General features: G+C 40.9%; 1 protein-coding gene across 4 annotated transcripts; it reads right to left on the reverse strand.

Moving 5' to 3' along the window:
* Window positions 1-628: 628 nt before the first annotated feature.
* stx3b (syntaxin 3b) lies at window positions 629-15014 on the reverse strand. Of its 4 annotated transcripts, XR_004213283.1 has the most exons (12): window positions 14633-15014; window positions 9541-9615; window positions 9323-9422; window positions 9165-9239; window positions 8919-8989; window positions 8451-8559; window positions 8298-8371; window positions 7212-7346; window positions 6281-6391; window positions 4394-4513; window positions 1235-4045; window positions 629-1145 (listed from the first exon to the last, which is right to left on the reverse strand). XR_004213283.1 is itself a non-coding variant. In XM_031862760.1 (11 exons), the coding sequence occupies exons 1-10, from the start codon at window positions 14660-14662 to the stop codon at window positions 4430-4432; spliced, it is 864 nt and encodes a 287-aa protein (XP_031718620.1). In that variant the 5' UTR covers window positions 14663-15014; the 3' UTR covers window positions 629-4045; window positions 4394-4429. The 4 variants fall into 4 exon arrangements, 2 of the variants coding, with proteins under 2 accessions (XP_031718620.1, XP_031718621.1); XM_031862760.1 differs by having other exon boundaries at window positions 629-4045; XR_004213284.1 differs by lacking the exons at window positions 629-1145; window positions 1235-4045; window positions 4394-4513 and adding an exon at window positions 6736-6987 and having other exon boundaries at window positions 6307-6391.
* Between the last annotated feature and the right edge of the window lie 504 nt (window positions 15015-15518).

The raw sequence follows: 15518 nt of genomic DNA on the forward strand, positions 1-15518 counted from the left end.
TAAGTTGATGTTCTGTACTAGTCTACAGCTTTTCTGACTTGATTGGTTTACTTTAATTTTACTTTTTATTTAATCTCACGTGTATTTAACCTATGTGCTGCTCGAACGGTACATTTCTCTCCTGGGGATCAATATAGTAGTTTAATCTCATTTTATCCCAGTAGTGGTTATCCTGCAAACACGAAGGCGGAAAACGAGTGCACCCTTTGTATAGACCCCGCCCCCACGGGGGTGTCAATGGGCCGGGCCTGCCTCCGGTTGGGAAGAAGAGCGAGATGGGGGCTGAAATGAGGTCAGGGAGGCCGTTCATACACAGATGTTACTCCGTGCATCGCCATACATTGCCTGCAGCATAACAATGTAAAAACATTGAAGATTTAAATGTTAAAAGGTGTTTAGGAAGGCAGCCTCCATGCAATACAGGCTGAGCCATCCATGTACACACCTTCAACACAAGAAGCGAAGCACACACCAACACTTACAATAACGCACAGAAATCATTTATTACATAACAGGCTTTACAGGGTTGACACGCAGCCAGTGAGCGAGTGGCAGCCGCTGTTACAGAAAGACCATCAGTGCAAAGCGTTTCAGCAGCACAGACGCATACAGACAGATCACACACAACAACTGCACACATAATTTATTCAAATTATAACAACACAATACGCCAGAAAATACTACTTAATTGGATATTTTTGACCAGAGCATAATTGTGTGTGTGAGCATGCTAGACTTTTGGAGCAAATGACCGATTAAAAAAAAAATCATCTTCATGCATTTCTTTTTTAAATTAATCCTTATAAATAATTTCCTGACAGTAAAGAAAGATGATTATCCTCTCTAAGCACCACCAGGAGGCGGTAGACTACAGCCGACCAGAATGGTCCAAAAAATATTTTAAGTGTCATGTTGAGCCATCTAGTGATGAACAGGCAGACTGAGAAAAATCTACACATTTATAACACGTTTTCAAACAGTTCATACAGCAAGAAAATAATTCAAATGATTAACTAAAGGGTAAGTGCACAGGGCTGGTATAGTTCCTTTTTTCATACTTTTAGATTTTAAAATAGATTCAGGGTAAACATAGGGAAGTGCCTCAGGACATTTTCTTTTTCTTGACTCACTCTTCCATGGAAACACTACACAAAGACAAAACAAAAGACCTTGTTTAACATTCAGTGTGAAAGAAGTGAATACATAGTTTTGAAGGCCGATGCAGGTGTTTTACCTGTGTCAAACCTTCTATGAGAAGAAGCTGTAGAGATAGGAGAATACAACGATTCCAATGATGGCACAGCACAATGTAATCATCATCTTTTTCTGTTGATTTAATGAAAAATAAAAAACAGTCAGACAGTATCTAACACAATACAATTATTCACATGAATGGAGACACACTGATTTCAGGAAGTGATTGATCAAAAGGAGAATAAAGGGTCACAGAGATCAGTGTGTGTGTGTATATATAAAAAGAGATAGGAAAGGTGAAAAACTTACCTCCTCTTTGAAACTTGTGCACCAGGCTTTAAAAACTGTACTTTGCAACACATTGGTTAACATGCTGTGTCAACAATCTGCTGACAACAGCTACAACCATCCCACACACACACACACACACACGCACACACAGCTCTTCCATAACATGCAGTCATCAGAAATTGTAACAATTCAGTTACTCTTTTACCTTCGGCACGAGGTCGCAAGTAAACACTCTAGTCAACCAAGTCATTAAAAAACATAAAATCTTTAATTTTCAATAAAATCTGTGGAACCTTCATTTTATACAGTGTACAACTTCTCCAGTTTCTCCTCCGTCCCTTGGTGGTGTGTGAAGAAAAAAAGGCTTGAATAGAAGCATTAGGATTGAACAGTTGATGGATGAAGAACAGTGTGCGGTCAAAGGACCAAGCTGAGAAGGGCTCTCACTTTCAAGAGCTCCCTGCTCAACCAGAAATAAAAGGAACCATTCATGCTCTGGTCTAACAGAAACAAAGACTTCCCTCAGTGAGGGCAGCCCTCACAACGCACTGGACGTTTTAAAGACACTACAAAACTCCTACATGCGGTGAACACCGTCTCTAAATGATGGGAAGCAATGTCTCTGATACAGTCTTTGTATGCACAGCTGGCGTCACCTTTAACTGCCAAATTAAAGCCTCTAGGTGACAACATGTGCATTGTGGTTCAATAACCTCTCAGTTTGACACAATTAAAAAAAAAAAAAAAAAAGACCTGCTGAAATAATGGTGACCAAACAGAATTAAAGCCAATTTATTAGGCACACCAAAACTAATTCAGCCCAATAGAACACCCCTGCAATAAATCCTTTTTGTATTTGGTTTGGTGTATCACACAACATATCAGACTTTGTTAAGGATAGATAAAATCAATAAATTGATGTACTTTAAACATTGCCTTAAGTGCAGTTCTTGTTGACACTGTTTTAGATAGGTGTTGATTCATCTCAACTGCCTTTTTGGAGGCTGTACTTGGCGGTGCTGTTGAATTGTGATCTCTTAAACTGAAAAATTTACAGGCATAAGGTCCATAATGTTTAACCAACAGACCTCTACAGCTCTTTAAACAAAAACTGAACATTAGAACCTTCACGACAACAGGATTTATTGCAGGGCTTCTGTATTGGTGCATCGGTTTCAGATAGTTGTACCCAATAAACTGGCAACTGAGGTATACATGTACAGCAGGAATATAATGAGATCTAAAATATGCCAGGAAATGCATATTGCACTAGTAAAGACCCACCAGTCAGGGAGATCTTACTGTAGGTTAGTTAAAATGTCCTTTCACACTCCATCCTGTATGTGTGACTTACTTATATATATCATAAATATATTACTATTACTTACTTATTGGACTATTCTGGCACTGAGATTGAAATAGCTAGTGTTACTACAGTCTCTCTTTTAGCATTAAGACATTATGTTTTTACAGCGTTTTAACAATGGAGTCAATCATGTCTTTAAGTGTAGAAGTTCAAGATGGCATTTGTCACAAGTTAGCAAAGATACAAAACAAATATTCAGACATTTCTCCAAGTTGTTGCAGTATTTAGACAAGCCCTAATGCAATGGATGCATGTTAATAGCTTGTTTGCTTCTTTCTTTGCTCATCTAAGCTCCACCTGTGTTTGAAACGTGTTTCCACGAGGACCTCCTTCATATTGAAAATCAGAACCACTGGGCTCTACAAACTGAAGAATCATAAGTGAGCACACCGATCCTCTTCAAGTTAAAAGAACCGAGACCTATTCAGGACTGGATACCAACGACACACAAAATAATAATAATTCATTAAGATCATCAGAGCTCAATCTCAGAAATAAAAGACCTATTTTGAAATGTCAAAGTGCTAAAACTTCCCTAAACCAACACAATCCAAAATACAGTGAATATACAGTAGCTAGCGTTTCAATCACAGAATGTGTCAAGGCTCATAAAAAGGCAAGAATTATGATGAGGAAGGTGACGTGCTTCTACAAGGCTTCACAAGGGTCCCACTTACTGGACATTAAAATCTATTTCACTCAACACTTCCAGGCTGATTCTTTGGCATCGAATGTTACACAATGAAATGTTAATCGACACTGGAGTGACGTTATGATCAGTTATTTCTCAATTCTCGCTTCCCCTCCACGCATTGTTAGCTTGCAGTCTTATTTCCTCATTTGCAGCAGAGCATCCTCAAACTGTCCAAGCCTCCTGAGGGACTCAAACAAACCCTAACAGACCAGGAAGGACGGTTCTGATTGGATAACAAGTTTTTATAATATCCCAAGTCTCGAAGGTCTTCTTTTTGATCCAGAGATCAAATGTAACACTTGTTCTTCAAGGGTTTTTTTGTTGTGCAAGTGGAGCCATCAGTATCAGTTTTTTATTTGGCGGGCCAGCTGACGGAGGATGGAGGGGATGATTAATAACTGATGATAAAAACAGCAGTCCTGTGATCGTGTCTGGGGGAGGATGACGATGAAAAAGATGAGAACATCCACAGCACAGACTACCACAAGTATGATCATCTTCTACAGAGAGGGAGATAGAGAGAGAGAGACAAAGGGAGATTCATGACGTGGAACATTGGGACATTTAAGAGAAAAACACAGCTGAAATTATAACTCACTTCTAGCACTGCTTTGTTTGTTCAGCAGTAGCTAGAGGCAAGTGCTGCAGAATAGGAGGAAAACACACACACCCAAGAACTTCAAATACAAACAAACACACCTCAAGTTAGCCCTGTGGATAGAAAGAAAACAAACACACACACACACACACACAGAGAGGAAAAGAGCGTGCAAACCCTTTTTCAAAGCATGTTTCATACCCACACCCATTGTAACACTACAGAGCTTGTTTGCTCCAGAGTTACTCACCCTCAGCGCTCCTCTTATTCAAATAGCTCATCAGCTTTACTTCAATCCAACAGACAACCCGATTATGAGAGCTAGTAAGCCCAGCAAGACCACCACAACCACCACTATTATCACCATTTTCTGTTGGGAACAACCAAGTACATACAGTACCATCAGGACAATTCTCAGTAGGAAACAATACGTACATTATTCATTTGTGCAACAATTATAAAACTACTACTGTAAGTTATATAGTGTTTGTGCAACTTTTGTATGAGGGAATATGTACAATATATGGCAACAATGGCTGAATAAAATACAATGAAATCTCCTTGTGGCTTGGTAACCACACAAACCCACTGCATAAATCTTACTAAAGTCTGATAAACCAGTCTAGTCTTGGTGCAGCAGTGTTGACTTTATGTTTACTGGTCAGGATAAAAGTTATTTTCACAGACATGCTTTAACAGTCTGAAGCTAACGAGCAATATCCTCAAACAGAATAATGTTGCCGCCATGAGCCAACTGTAAAGAAAGACAAAGTTACGGTTAAAGCTGAAGAGAAAGAACGGAAAGAGAGAGAGAAGAGTGTAGAAGCTGTCGGTGTGTGTGTGTGTGTGTGTGTGTGTGTGTGTGTGTGTGCGTAAGCAGGTGGGAGGGGGTGGTCTTGGTTCTGGATTTTGGTGTTGGAGGCTCATGAACAGAGCAGGGAGGAGGGTTATGGGGCATCACAGGTAAGGATCAAGGTAAAGATCAGGGTCTTGATGGTGGGGATGGTCTTCATTCTGGCAGGTTTCCCAAAAGCATCTTTGTGGTAGAAGATAAATTCTTTAGGCTTTTTAGATCGAAAACAGCTCTTCTTTTGAAGGGGCTGGTGGATGGGTGTTTTTTGGTATCGGCAACACTATACAATGTGACAGCCTGGACGGCCAGTTTGAGTAATGAGTTGCAAGGCATTACAGATGCTACAAAACTACACACCAGAACAGAGTTTTACAACTCTTTAACACAATTTATCATAGCAATAATCCTTTTATCTTTCAATGCCATGATCACCAAGAACATGCGTTTGCATGCATTTGATTGGCCGACATTGCATCTTAAAACAAATTACGTCACATTGCGTAACGGTAAAATGTCAGTCAGGTTGCAAAAATCATTGAGGGGGCTGTTATTTTTATGCCACTTGGGATGGTGCAGTCTAAGCAATAAACGTTAACTACTGCTCTGTAGGTAAGCAGGGTTCACATTGGCTCAAGCTCAACAGAATAACATGGATTAAATTACTTAATCATATTCGAACACAAGGTCAGGGTTGCAACTCAAATCTGACTCTATAATTGTCCTGTGTTAGTAAATCTAGTCCATTTCATTTTTCCTATCTCTCTCTCCTCTTTGTGCTGCTTTGAATTTGAATAGCACCGATCTCATGATAATTGCTGTTCTATTGTAAACGATAAAATCAAACTCTTTTTGTTGCTTTTGGGAAACCCGACCACTCCTCCCGACTGTGGTCACTCACACGGCGAGCCTCTTGCTGAAACTTTGCAGCTTTCTTAGTGTCTGCTACGGCCCGCTCCACAAAGCCCACTGACTGGTCCATGTTGCTCTCAATCCTCTCAATCATTCCACCCTAACATGGGGCACGGCGTCAGAGGCGACGAAAAAAGATAAATAAAACAACGAGAGAGAGGGGGGCACAGAGAGAGAACGAGAGAACAAAAAGCAAAGCACATATAATGCAACAGTTATGTGTGTGATTGGCAATGTGTCTGCAGGGCGAGGGAGCATGATCTGTATGCACACTGTGTGGTTTAAATGTGTCAAACTGTGTCGAGATAATAGTCAGAGAAACAACAGGAAGAGGTCACCGGCAGACTGGAGCAGCCGTTTGCTGCATTAGATTACCTTGCGTGCTTTGGTCTGATGCCTTATAGCTTTTTTGGTCTGTTCCTTAGCCACTGTTATATGGTCCTCTGACTTGGATACATTCTGCTCTATGTTGTCAACTATGTCACCCTGAAAAACACAGGACAATCAGTAAGATACAGAGCAACACGCCACAAGCACAACAACAGTTCAGAACATTGGTTTGAATGCACAAAGTAATACATCTGGTTTCAGGGAACAAACTGACCAATATTTAGAAATGTATCGTCAAAGCCTCTACTGTTAAAAAAGGGACATCTTCAATAATGACTCCATGAGGAGCTGTGTTTTGACTGTCAGGAAGAAGCATTCATATTTATGTTAATGCTGACATTTACCTCTTCAAACTAAAAGCTGGAAATAAATGTGGTTAACAAAACAAAGAGTATCGTTGGGAAATCACACAGCGCAGACAGCAGGAGTGTGGCCCTTACCTCAAACAAGCCTTTCCCTCAGAAAGCATGGTTCAAGCAGTAAGAGATATGTGGTTAGACTTATGTACGATAAACAGTGACTGACTGATCAACAACATGCGTTTGTATTAATTCTAGTGTGACGTCTGCGATGATGTTTTACTCGTACATCTTACTAAATGCATTTGTGTTGGTTCCATCAATGTTGGGGGATGAGATGGTGGTGGCAGTGAGAATGAAAAGGTGTAAAAGAGGTGTAACAAAGGCATGGAGCTGGAAAAGAAGAAACAGATGCAGATTGAAAGTCAGACCCCAGCGGAGACAGGAAGAGAGATAAACAGGAGAAGAGGAGTTGAATACAGTCAGGAGCAAACACAAAGCCACGGGGGAAAAGTAAAGAATGAATGAATATGCGAATGAATGATTAAAATGAGAAGTTCCTGAAGTAATTGGCTGGGTGGACAAAATGATGGGCAGACGGAGGTGGAGGAGCGTACCTGGCTCTCCACCAGCATCGCGATGTCTACAAACATATCGTGCAGCTCCTTGATGCTACTTTCCAGACGGACAATGTCTTTGTGTCTGGCTTCAATCTCACTCAGAGCTTGTTTAGAGACCCCAGCGTCCACAATCTGTGGAGAGGAGAGGTTTATTGCCACCACTCAGGCCCAGTTCAGACACGCATGCACAACACAGAGAAAAGTCGAAATGACGGTTGGTCTGCGGGTCACATTTAAAAGGGACAGTGTGAAGTGCGAGTATGGTGGCATCCAGCAGTGTGGTTGCGATCCCTCCGCTCACTCCTCCCTTTCCAAGACTCCGGTAACGTGAACGGAGAAGCTGTGTCTTTAGCATTTCATCTTTATTTCTTCTGATCATTGTGGCTGTGGTTTAGTTGGGTGAAAAGGCAGTTAGCTCAAACAGGAAGACCTGAAAACGAGTGGGAAATGCTCCCACAGAAAAGTGTCACTGCTGCTTTAAAAGATAGTTAGTTTATAAAACCCGGAAACCAGTGTTAGTTAAAAAAGAACATTGGACATAAGAGGGCGGCTGTGGCTCAGTCAGTAGAATCCAATGACTGCAGTGGTTGGCTCTTTGATTCTCGGCTCCTCTTGTCCACATGGCAAAGTGTCCTTGAGCAAGACACTGATCTCCATGCTCAGATTCGTGTGCAAGCAATCCCGACTCAGACTCTCTGCACTGCTCTGAATGTCGTATTTAAACACATGTGAGACATCAAGTTATCAAATCTGTGAAGTTAAGTTATGTAGGCTTGTGCCAGACAGTCTTCCCACGCAGTCTACCCGGATACAACCATTCTATGAGCAAAGTATGTATACTTGATGTGGCTTGTTGTGGTAGTCTGATGAGTAGAGACACACTGGTGCTCAGTTTCTCAGCTGTTTCAAGCTGACTTTGAGTCAAATCACAAGCCCAGCTAATCTTTAACCAGATGATATGAGGCACTTTGAGTTTTACTGAGCTGTTTCTCAGCTCAACCACATTATGATCACTGTCGAGGCTGATGAATGCACACACACACACACACACACACACACACACACACACACACACACACTTACCCCTGCAGTAAACACAGCAGCATTGCCACTCTCCAACATCTCTTCCAGTTCATCAGCTGTTGTTGCTTTTCCAGCTGAAGAGGAAAAGGGGAAAACAGGTTTACGACAAAGAAGACGGTGAGACCGTCACAAGATGTTATGGCCGTCACTCACTGATCTCTAGTTGTCTCTGAATACGTCCTTTACTCCTCTCCCTGAAGTCCACCTGAGCTTCATTATACTTTGTCATTACCTCCACAAACTTCCTGGACAGGACTGCATGCTGGGAGACAACAGGGAACAAATGAATTAGTAATCTTGATGGAGGTACTGTGACAATTTGTGTCAAATCATAAACGTCAGAGCCGACACAAATGTAGAAAATACTGAATTAAAAAAATATATTAGTAACAAAAATAATTATACTTATAAGACTAATAATAATAACATCATACAAATACTACTAATACAACTAATAATAATAAATACAATGTTTAGAATTTGCTGTTGTAGTTTTAAAAGCTCTGTTTTCAGATTTTGTAAATATTAAATACATGTAGGCCAATTGCTTTTTCTTTCATGCTCATAAGCCTGTCAAGTTTCAATTTGAGAAGAAATAGAGGAAACTTGGACATCATTTACCTGTGATTTACGTATCCGTATGTCAGCCGACACCCTCTCCTGCTCCTCTGACTCCAGATTCCTCTCGATGGCTGGGGAGCAATCCAAACCACTGATTTATGATTCAGCTTTAAACATCTACTTCACACCGCCTCATTGTTTAGTTCCTCCGCAACATTTCACATTAAAGCAATTAAACACTCCCTTTGTTGTATAGACTGACAAGCTGTGTGTGTGTGTGTGTGTGAGAGAGAGAGGCAGACTCACTCTTGAGTTTGTTTCTTGCATTGTTAGCCATCTTCTTTATGTCATTGGTGATTGCCTCCAAGTCATCCTGTGTTTCTAGAAAGAAAGAAAGAGACATGCGTCAATAAAGAGCTTGAAACACACTTATTACAAATAAGAAAGAAATGCTAGTATCTTACTTTGATCTGATGTGGGCGCAGACAGGATGACGGAGAAAAGCTTTTTGACTTCAGCCACATTCTCGTCAATTTTATCAATACTGTTCCTGATGTCCTCAATCTGAAACAAACACGCAGACAAACAACATCAATCAGAAATGCATGCAAATGACAAAAGTTGAGACATTAACCCATGCGCGCCCTCATGAATACAAGTGAATCAGTGAAAACACACTGACCTGACAGAAGAATTCGTCCATGAAGGCTGCGTTGTCCACAGCAATCTCCACCTCGTCATCATCTTGATCACACGTCTGACAGAATGAAAGAACAGTAGAGTCTGTTTAAATCTTATTAAAACATACTTGCTTGATACTGGTGCCAACACGTTAGTTTGAGGCACATAAACATGCTTTCAATTTAAACTTTTAAATATATTTCACAAAAATAACCCCAAATTCTCAAAATGATCAGGACTATTTTTTGGAGTCGTGTCATGTAAGTTCATTTTCCAGGCACAGCAGAGACTCCAGTGATGAAGGAGTCCGGAACATCACTACTTGTAAAACCAGAGCCCGCCTTTTCTCATGGGCACAAAAAGTCATATGAGGCCGATGGTAACTCTTTCTGCCATTATCTTCACAGTTAAAATGTTTTTAAATTTGACATACAAGGTGTGTTCTGCAACACATTTCATGTCTGCTAAATGCAAACTTAAGACAATAGTTCAACATGTTGGGTTGGGGAGTTGCGCTCTTTTGCTTTATTGTCAAAAGTTAGATGAGAAGATCGACACCACTCTCATGTCTGTCGGGTAAATATGCCACAGCCAGCAGCCGGTTAGCTTAGCTTAGCACAAAGACTGGAAGCAGGGGGAAACAGCTAGCCCAGTTGTTTTCAAAATCTGCCTGCCATCACCTCAGGAAGTCAATGCGGCCAAGAAATAGTCCGGCATCATAACTCCGTATGAAACCAAAACTTTTTGTTAAAAATAAGTAAAATAGCAAGTAAATAAAACTAATAATCTGACCAAGCATTCAATGCCAACTCCTGATAGTTCTGAGATTTGATACCCAGCCCCAAGTCTCACATGATCACAATTAATTGAAGTTATTATAGACCAATACTCATAGACTGACTGAAGCAGGATATGTTGTGAAAATACTGCCAATTCTTTTTGACTATTTTCATGTCCAACAATACGGAGCCATTGTCCAGAAATGTATTTCTTTCTCAGGGTAGAAAGTCCCTGAACGGCATTTGGACCGAGAACAAACTCTCACTAATGAAACTAACTTCCTGGTGAGCAGCTCAGCGTGACACACTCAGAGAAATATTAGTCTGATCCTAATCAGCCTAAAACCAATAACTTCTATAAGTTTCCCTCTACTGCAGTCATAAACAGTCAGTAAGCACAGGGCAGTGGCTGCTGGTGAATATTTACACGGTGAAGGATTAGGGCCGGGCTCCATGAACCGACTATCAGAAACCAAAGCAAAGGCTCCGTGTAAACAGACATCATAGGGCCAGGCTGTGACGGAGTTAGAAGACTGAAACAATGACCGTAAGCTCGCTTTGTTCCCTCCCTTTTAATTACTTCTGCATTTGACAAACAAATGTGTTTCCTCTGAGCAACTACAGAGAGTCTACACAGATATTCTGTTTTGTAATGAGTGACAGGGAGTCTCCAGTCTGGACACTTGACTTTCCTGGAGAAAGTCAGACTGGATCAAATTCAAGGCACGGAAAAAGCCTGTCGCCTTCCCCAGCTCTCTCATATCAGCTGCCTCGATCTGTAAACAAGCAATCTGAATAGATATTACTTCATTTACTCTGCCCTGGAATACAACTTGAATCATTCTTTAACTTCCAAAAGAACAGTTCCTGGGCTTTTCTTATTGGGTTGGTCAAATAAAACAAGTGCTTTTATCACATCACTTAAGGCCGTAGAACTCGTACATAATATAGCAGATTATTGAATGATGAAAATAAGTTGCAGCCTTCCTGGGAACTTTCATTTAATGCAACAGCACGTCATTCTGTCCGTCTTTAACCTTCTACCCCTCGTCTACAATTTGAATTGCAAATGCAGCTATTTGGTTTAGGGTGCTGTAACTAACAACAGTTGTGAAGTAACATAGAGTTCCCTGGACACACACACCCTGCTTGTTTTTATAACTCTCTGCGAGTTATTCAGTGAACATACGGCTGCATCCCTCTGGCCTCTACATTACACTCCCTCACACAGCATTTCTGCAACAGAGAGATAAGCACAAGCACGACTTCCTTCCAGTGTCTCTTATTCAGCAGAAATAAGGGCAAAGGGACGGCCGCGTGCATCAAAGGCTTTAACAAGCCCCACACACACACACACACACACACACACACACACACACACGGTTTTGAAAAAGCAGTGTGAGATTATCTAATGTTTAAAAGACATGTGAATTGTGGAAATACATTCACACCACCCAGTAATTTACACTGTGTTCTGCAATATTGTCGAATGCTAATGGGAAATAGCACACATCCTTTCATCATTTATTTAAAAAATAAATAAATATATTGTTAACAAACTAGATTTAAGGCCACGTCTGTGCTACGGGGCCAAACTGTTGCCTGACAGAGTGAACCAAGAAGCAACAACTTAGATTTTCTTTCTTTTTTCCCCCCAAAAATGCTATAATCTCATGGCTCACGCTGTTACATGAGGATTGTGTAATCATCAAAAAACAAATAAGAAAAACAGAGCACACGCTGAGCTTGGGTGCATGAGTGATTGATACGTCAGCTCGGATACTGGCTCGTTTCCTTTTATTCAAATCACTTAATTACGCTTGTTCTGCATACGTAGCTCCATACGTCATGCTGCGTAACGCACGACTAGACACGGTGATCCTCTGCCGCTGAAACACAACAAACTGGCCCTCTGAGCACACGGTTTCATTGGAGCCAACATTGTAAGACTGTGTTGTACTATTCGATGTGCAACAGTGTAACGAGTGATCAAACCCATGGACACACACGACTAAGGCACAGCTACAGGTTGAGCATATACATATTCATACAAGCATTGTAGCTACATTTTAAAAAGCCTGAAGTGACCTGATGAATTATTAGCATTCACAAAACTACAAGCACACCATCCAGCAAGTCGGACTCCAATCATCGACATGTTGAATGCCCAGCCCCCGCCCTCACTATCCGTCCTGTGACTCCGTCATCTCACAGAAACTGGGAAGTGATTTAGGGTCAGACTTTGTCTCCGAGGATCATAAATGATGGTTAAGAACGATGAGAACGTACAAAGGCTCAACTGAGCGGAAAAGGCGGTCATATGAAATCACAATAATGTGAACACTTGTAGAGCTGCACTAATTAGTGAATTAATCAATTAGTCCATCAATAGAGGAATAATCGGCAGCTATCTTGATAGGTGATCAATCATTTCAGTCATTTTTGAGTGAGTCATTTGTGAGGATTTGCTTCGTTGTAATAATTTAAGATAACTCAGGATTTTTGGGGAGTTGGTCAGAACAAACAAGCAAGGCTTTAGTAAATTGTGCTGGTTATCACCTCCACCAGGAGAATCATGTGATCGCCTGCAAGTGTGTGTGTGTGTGTGTGTGTGTGTGTGTGTGAGTGTGTGTAAGGGAGTGAGTGTGCACCTCTGTGTCTGTCCACGGTTAATCGAGCATTCTGCTGCAGCACACTGCATAATATTTTGGGTGGCCAGTTATGGCTGCATGCTCAAAGTCCTCTTATGGTTGCATTAATTCACTTAATTCTGAGTACATTGCCGCCACTCAGCTACAATTGTATGACACGTCTTGACGCCTTTGAGCCGATTGGCTGCATACATTATATTTTTGAGTGAAGTGTGTTTTACGCCGTCTTACAGGACATTACTGTCTTGATGAGGGTACAACGTACTGATTCAATAACACAATAGAGCATTGGAGGTTCCAGACACACCTGGCGGGGATCTGCACTCTGCTAAGTGCACCTTTTAGTTTTTTATTGTTTTGGGGACATTTTATTGACCAACCTATAAATTGAGTTGAATTTTAATTTAGTTGTGAATTTAGTTGAAGCCCTATTCACTAGATTTTCCCACGGGATGATTTAGAAAATGAGCCACTGACCAAAACGGCAGCAGGACAGGGACCTGGGGTCAGATTTACAGCAGCACGGTGCCAGAAGGCAAAATACTCCATCAGGACTTGTGTTAATGCAGCGCTAAAATCTGACAAGGGATTTAAAACCTCCATGTGCCACAGAAGAAGCCATGTTAGCTTTGCCAATTCATTGTGCTGCCAAAGTCATTCACAGAAGTGAGGATATGGCTTTTACTGAAAAAAACATTTGAATATACCATGAGGGGAAAGGAACAGAGTGCCTGAAACACAGAACACGGCTATCAAGTTAATGTCAGCTTACAATGAAACTACATGGCTAAACATGGCTCCTTCATCAACTTATGTTGGTGGTATTTTTTTTAAACGCAAGAAACTGTTCCTGCTCCTCTTTACCACGTCTATCAGGTGACACACACACACACACACACACACACACACACACACACACACAGCCTAGATTACTCAAGGAGGGTAATAAAGTCGGTGGGCGATGACTTTGGATAAGGAAGAATGACAAAAAGAGAGAGGAGTTAAGATTGAAAGAGGTATTGAGGCCACCAGGACAAGAGAACAGTTGTTTTACAGATGTTAACATACACAGTATACAGTAGTCCTGTACTGACTGGCCCTCTTCACTGACTATCTGCATGTACTTCCTTTGCCTGAAAAGAAGTCAGGGGGGGGGGGCAAATACTGCAAATATTTGGCCAGCAGTGTCAGGTAGCTATGGCAGCATATCCTGACTTGGGCTACAATTGGATCAAGTAAAATGATATCTGCTGATAGAGTTCAACTAACAGCCTTCTAATTACACTATTATTTATACTACATAACAACACATCTCTGACACATATTGTCACATCGCAAAACATGGCTGCTGCATGTCAAGAAACGTAAATGTCTTTATAAATGAATCACTTTCACCCATCACCCCCATTTCAAATCATTCTCCAACCTGCAGTGCAACTATATCCATCAGTTATGTCATCACGCGGTACACTACTACTTTAAATGATGAGTATGTTATGTGTCGGCTATTTAAGTTAAATTCAGAATAGTAACAAAGAAAATGTTTTAACTAATCTTCACCTGTCATTTCTTCCTATAAGTAACGTTTTGCAGATGGCTATTCAAGTGTACAGAGAAAATACTGGAGGAAATAAAAAATGTACATTTCCTGGACATCACTTACCGCTTTAAGTTGCTCCAATCGGTCCTTCATGGTTCACACGGTTACTTTAACACCTTTAAACCAAAGAGATGACCACACTATTGTGTAAAATGGCTCAAAAACTAGTCCCGATCTCAGGATTCCTCAACCAGCTGGCAAACTAGTTGTCCGACAGAAACCCACCGCGCCAGTAAGCAAAACAATTAAAAACTCCCTACAAGTCTTTGGCAGAGGTTTTGTGAACAAACGATTTTTTTCAGAAAAGCAGAGTCTTTCCGCCGTTTTTCCATACAATATGGCTGCTGGGTTTAAAACCAGTGTTTTTTTTCTTAAATCTCCTCGCCCAGGGGATTAAAACAACAGTTGTGTAGAGCCGTATAATCTGTCTCTCCGCTGGCCAGCAGTAATCATTCTAAAACGCACTTTCCTGGCTCACGCATGCGCAGACAGATCCATATCCTCCGACATGAAGCCACGCCCGGAGCCACCTGCACAAGTGATGCATTCAGGTGTTGTAGGAACGATAAACTCTTTAACTTCTTCACTGCTCAAAATCAAGTTAAACATTGACTCGCCCAGTAAAAACAGATACAAACAAAGCCATTTAATCCGTATGTTGACATGCTGTCTATTAATCCACTGGCCCTGATATGAAAATTGCATCTTCACAAATGATTTTTGGGTGCACAACAATGCAGTATCTTCTCTTTTTTACTTTACAAAAGCTGTTTTCATTTACAGAAGACAATAACAGTCAAACGAAAACAGTAGAAACGTTGTCCAAGCCACGTATGTTAAATTAAAGTTCAAATTAAACCATATTGATGTCAAATATTGAAAGTATTCTTAGTTTTAAGGTGCTACACTGTTGAACAACAAAATGATGAAAGCAGGTTTTATAATGTAA

Source organism: Anarrhichthys ocellatus, unplaced genomic scaffold, assembly GCF_004355925.1.
Source record: "Anarrhichthys ocellatus isolate YVR2014 unplaced genomic scaffold, GSC_Weel_1.0 scaffold27, whole genome shotgun sequence".
Classification (NCBI taxonomy): Eukaryota; Metazoa; Chordata; class Actinopteri; order Perciformes; family Anarhichadidae; genus Anarrhichthys; species Anarrhichthys ocellatus.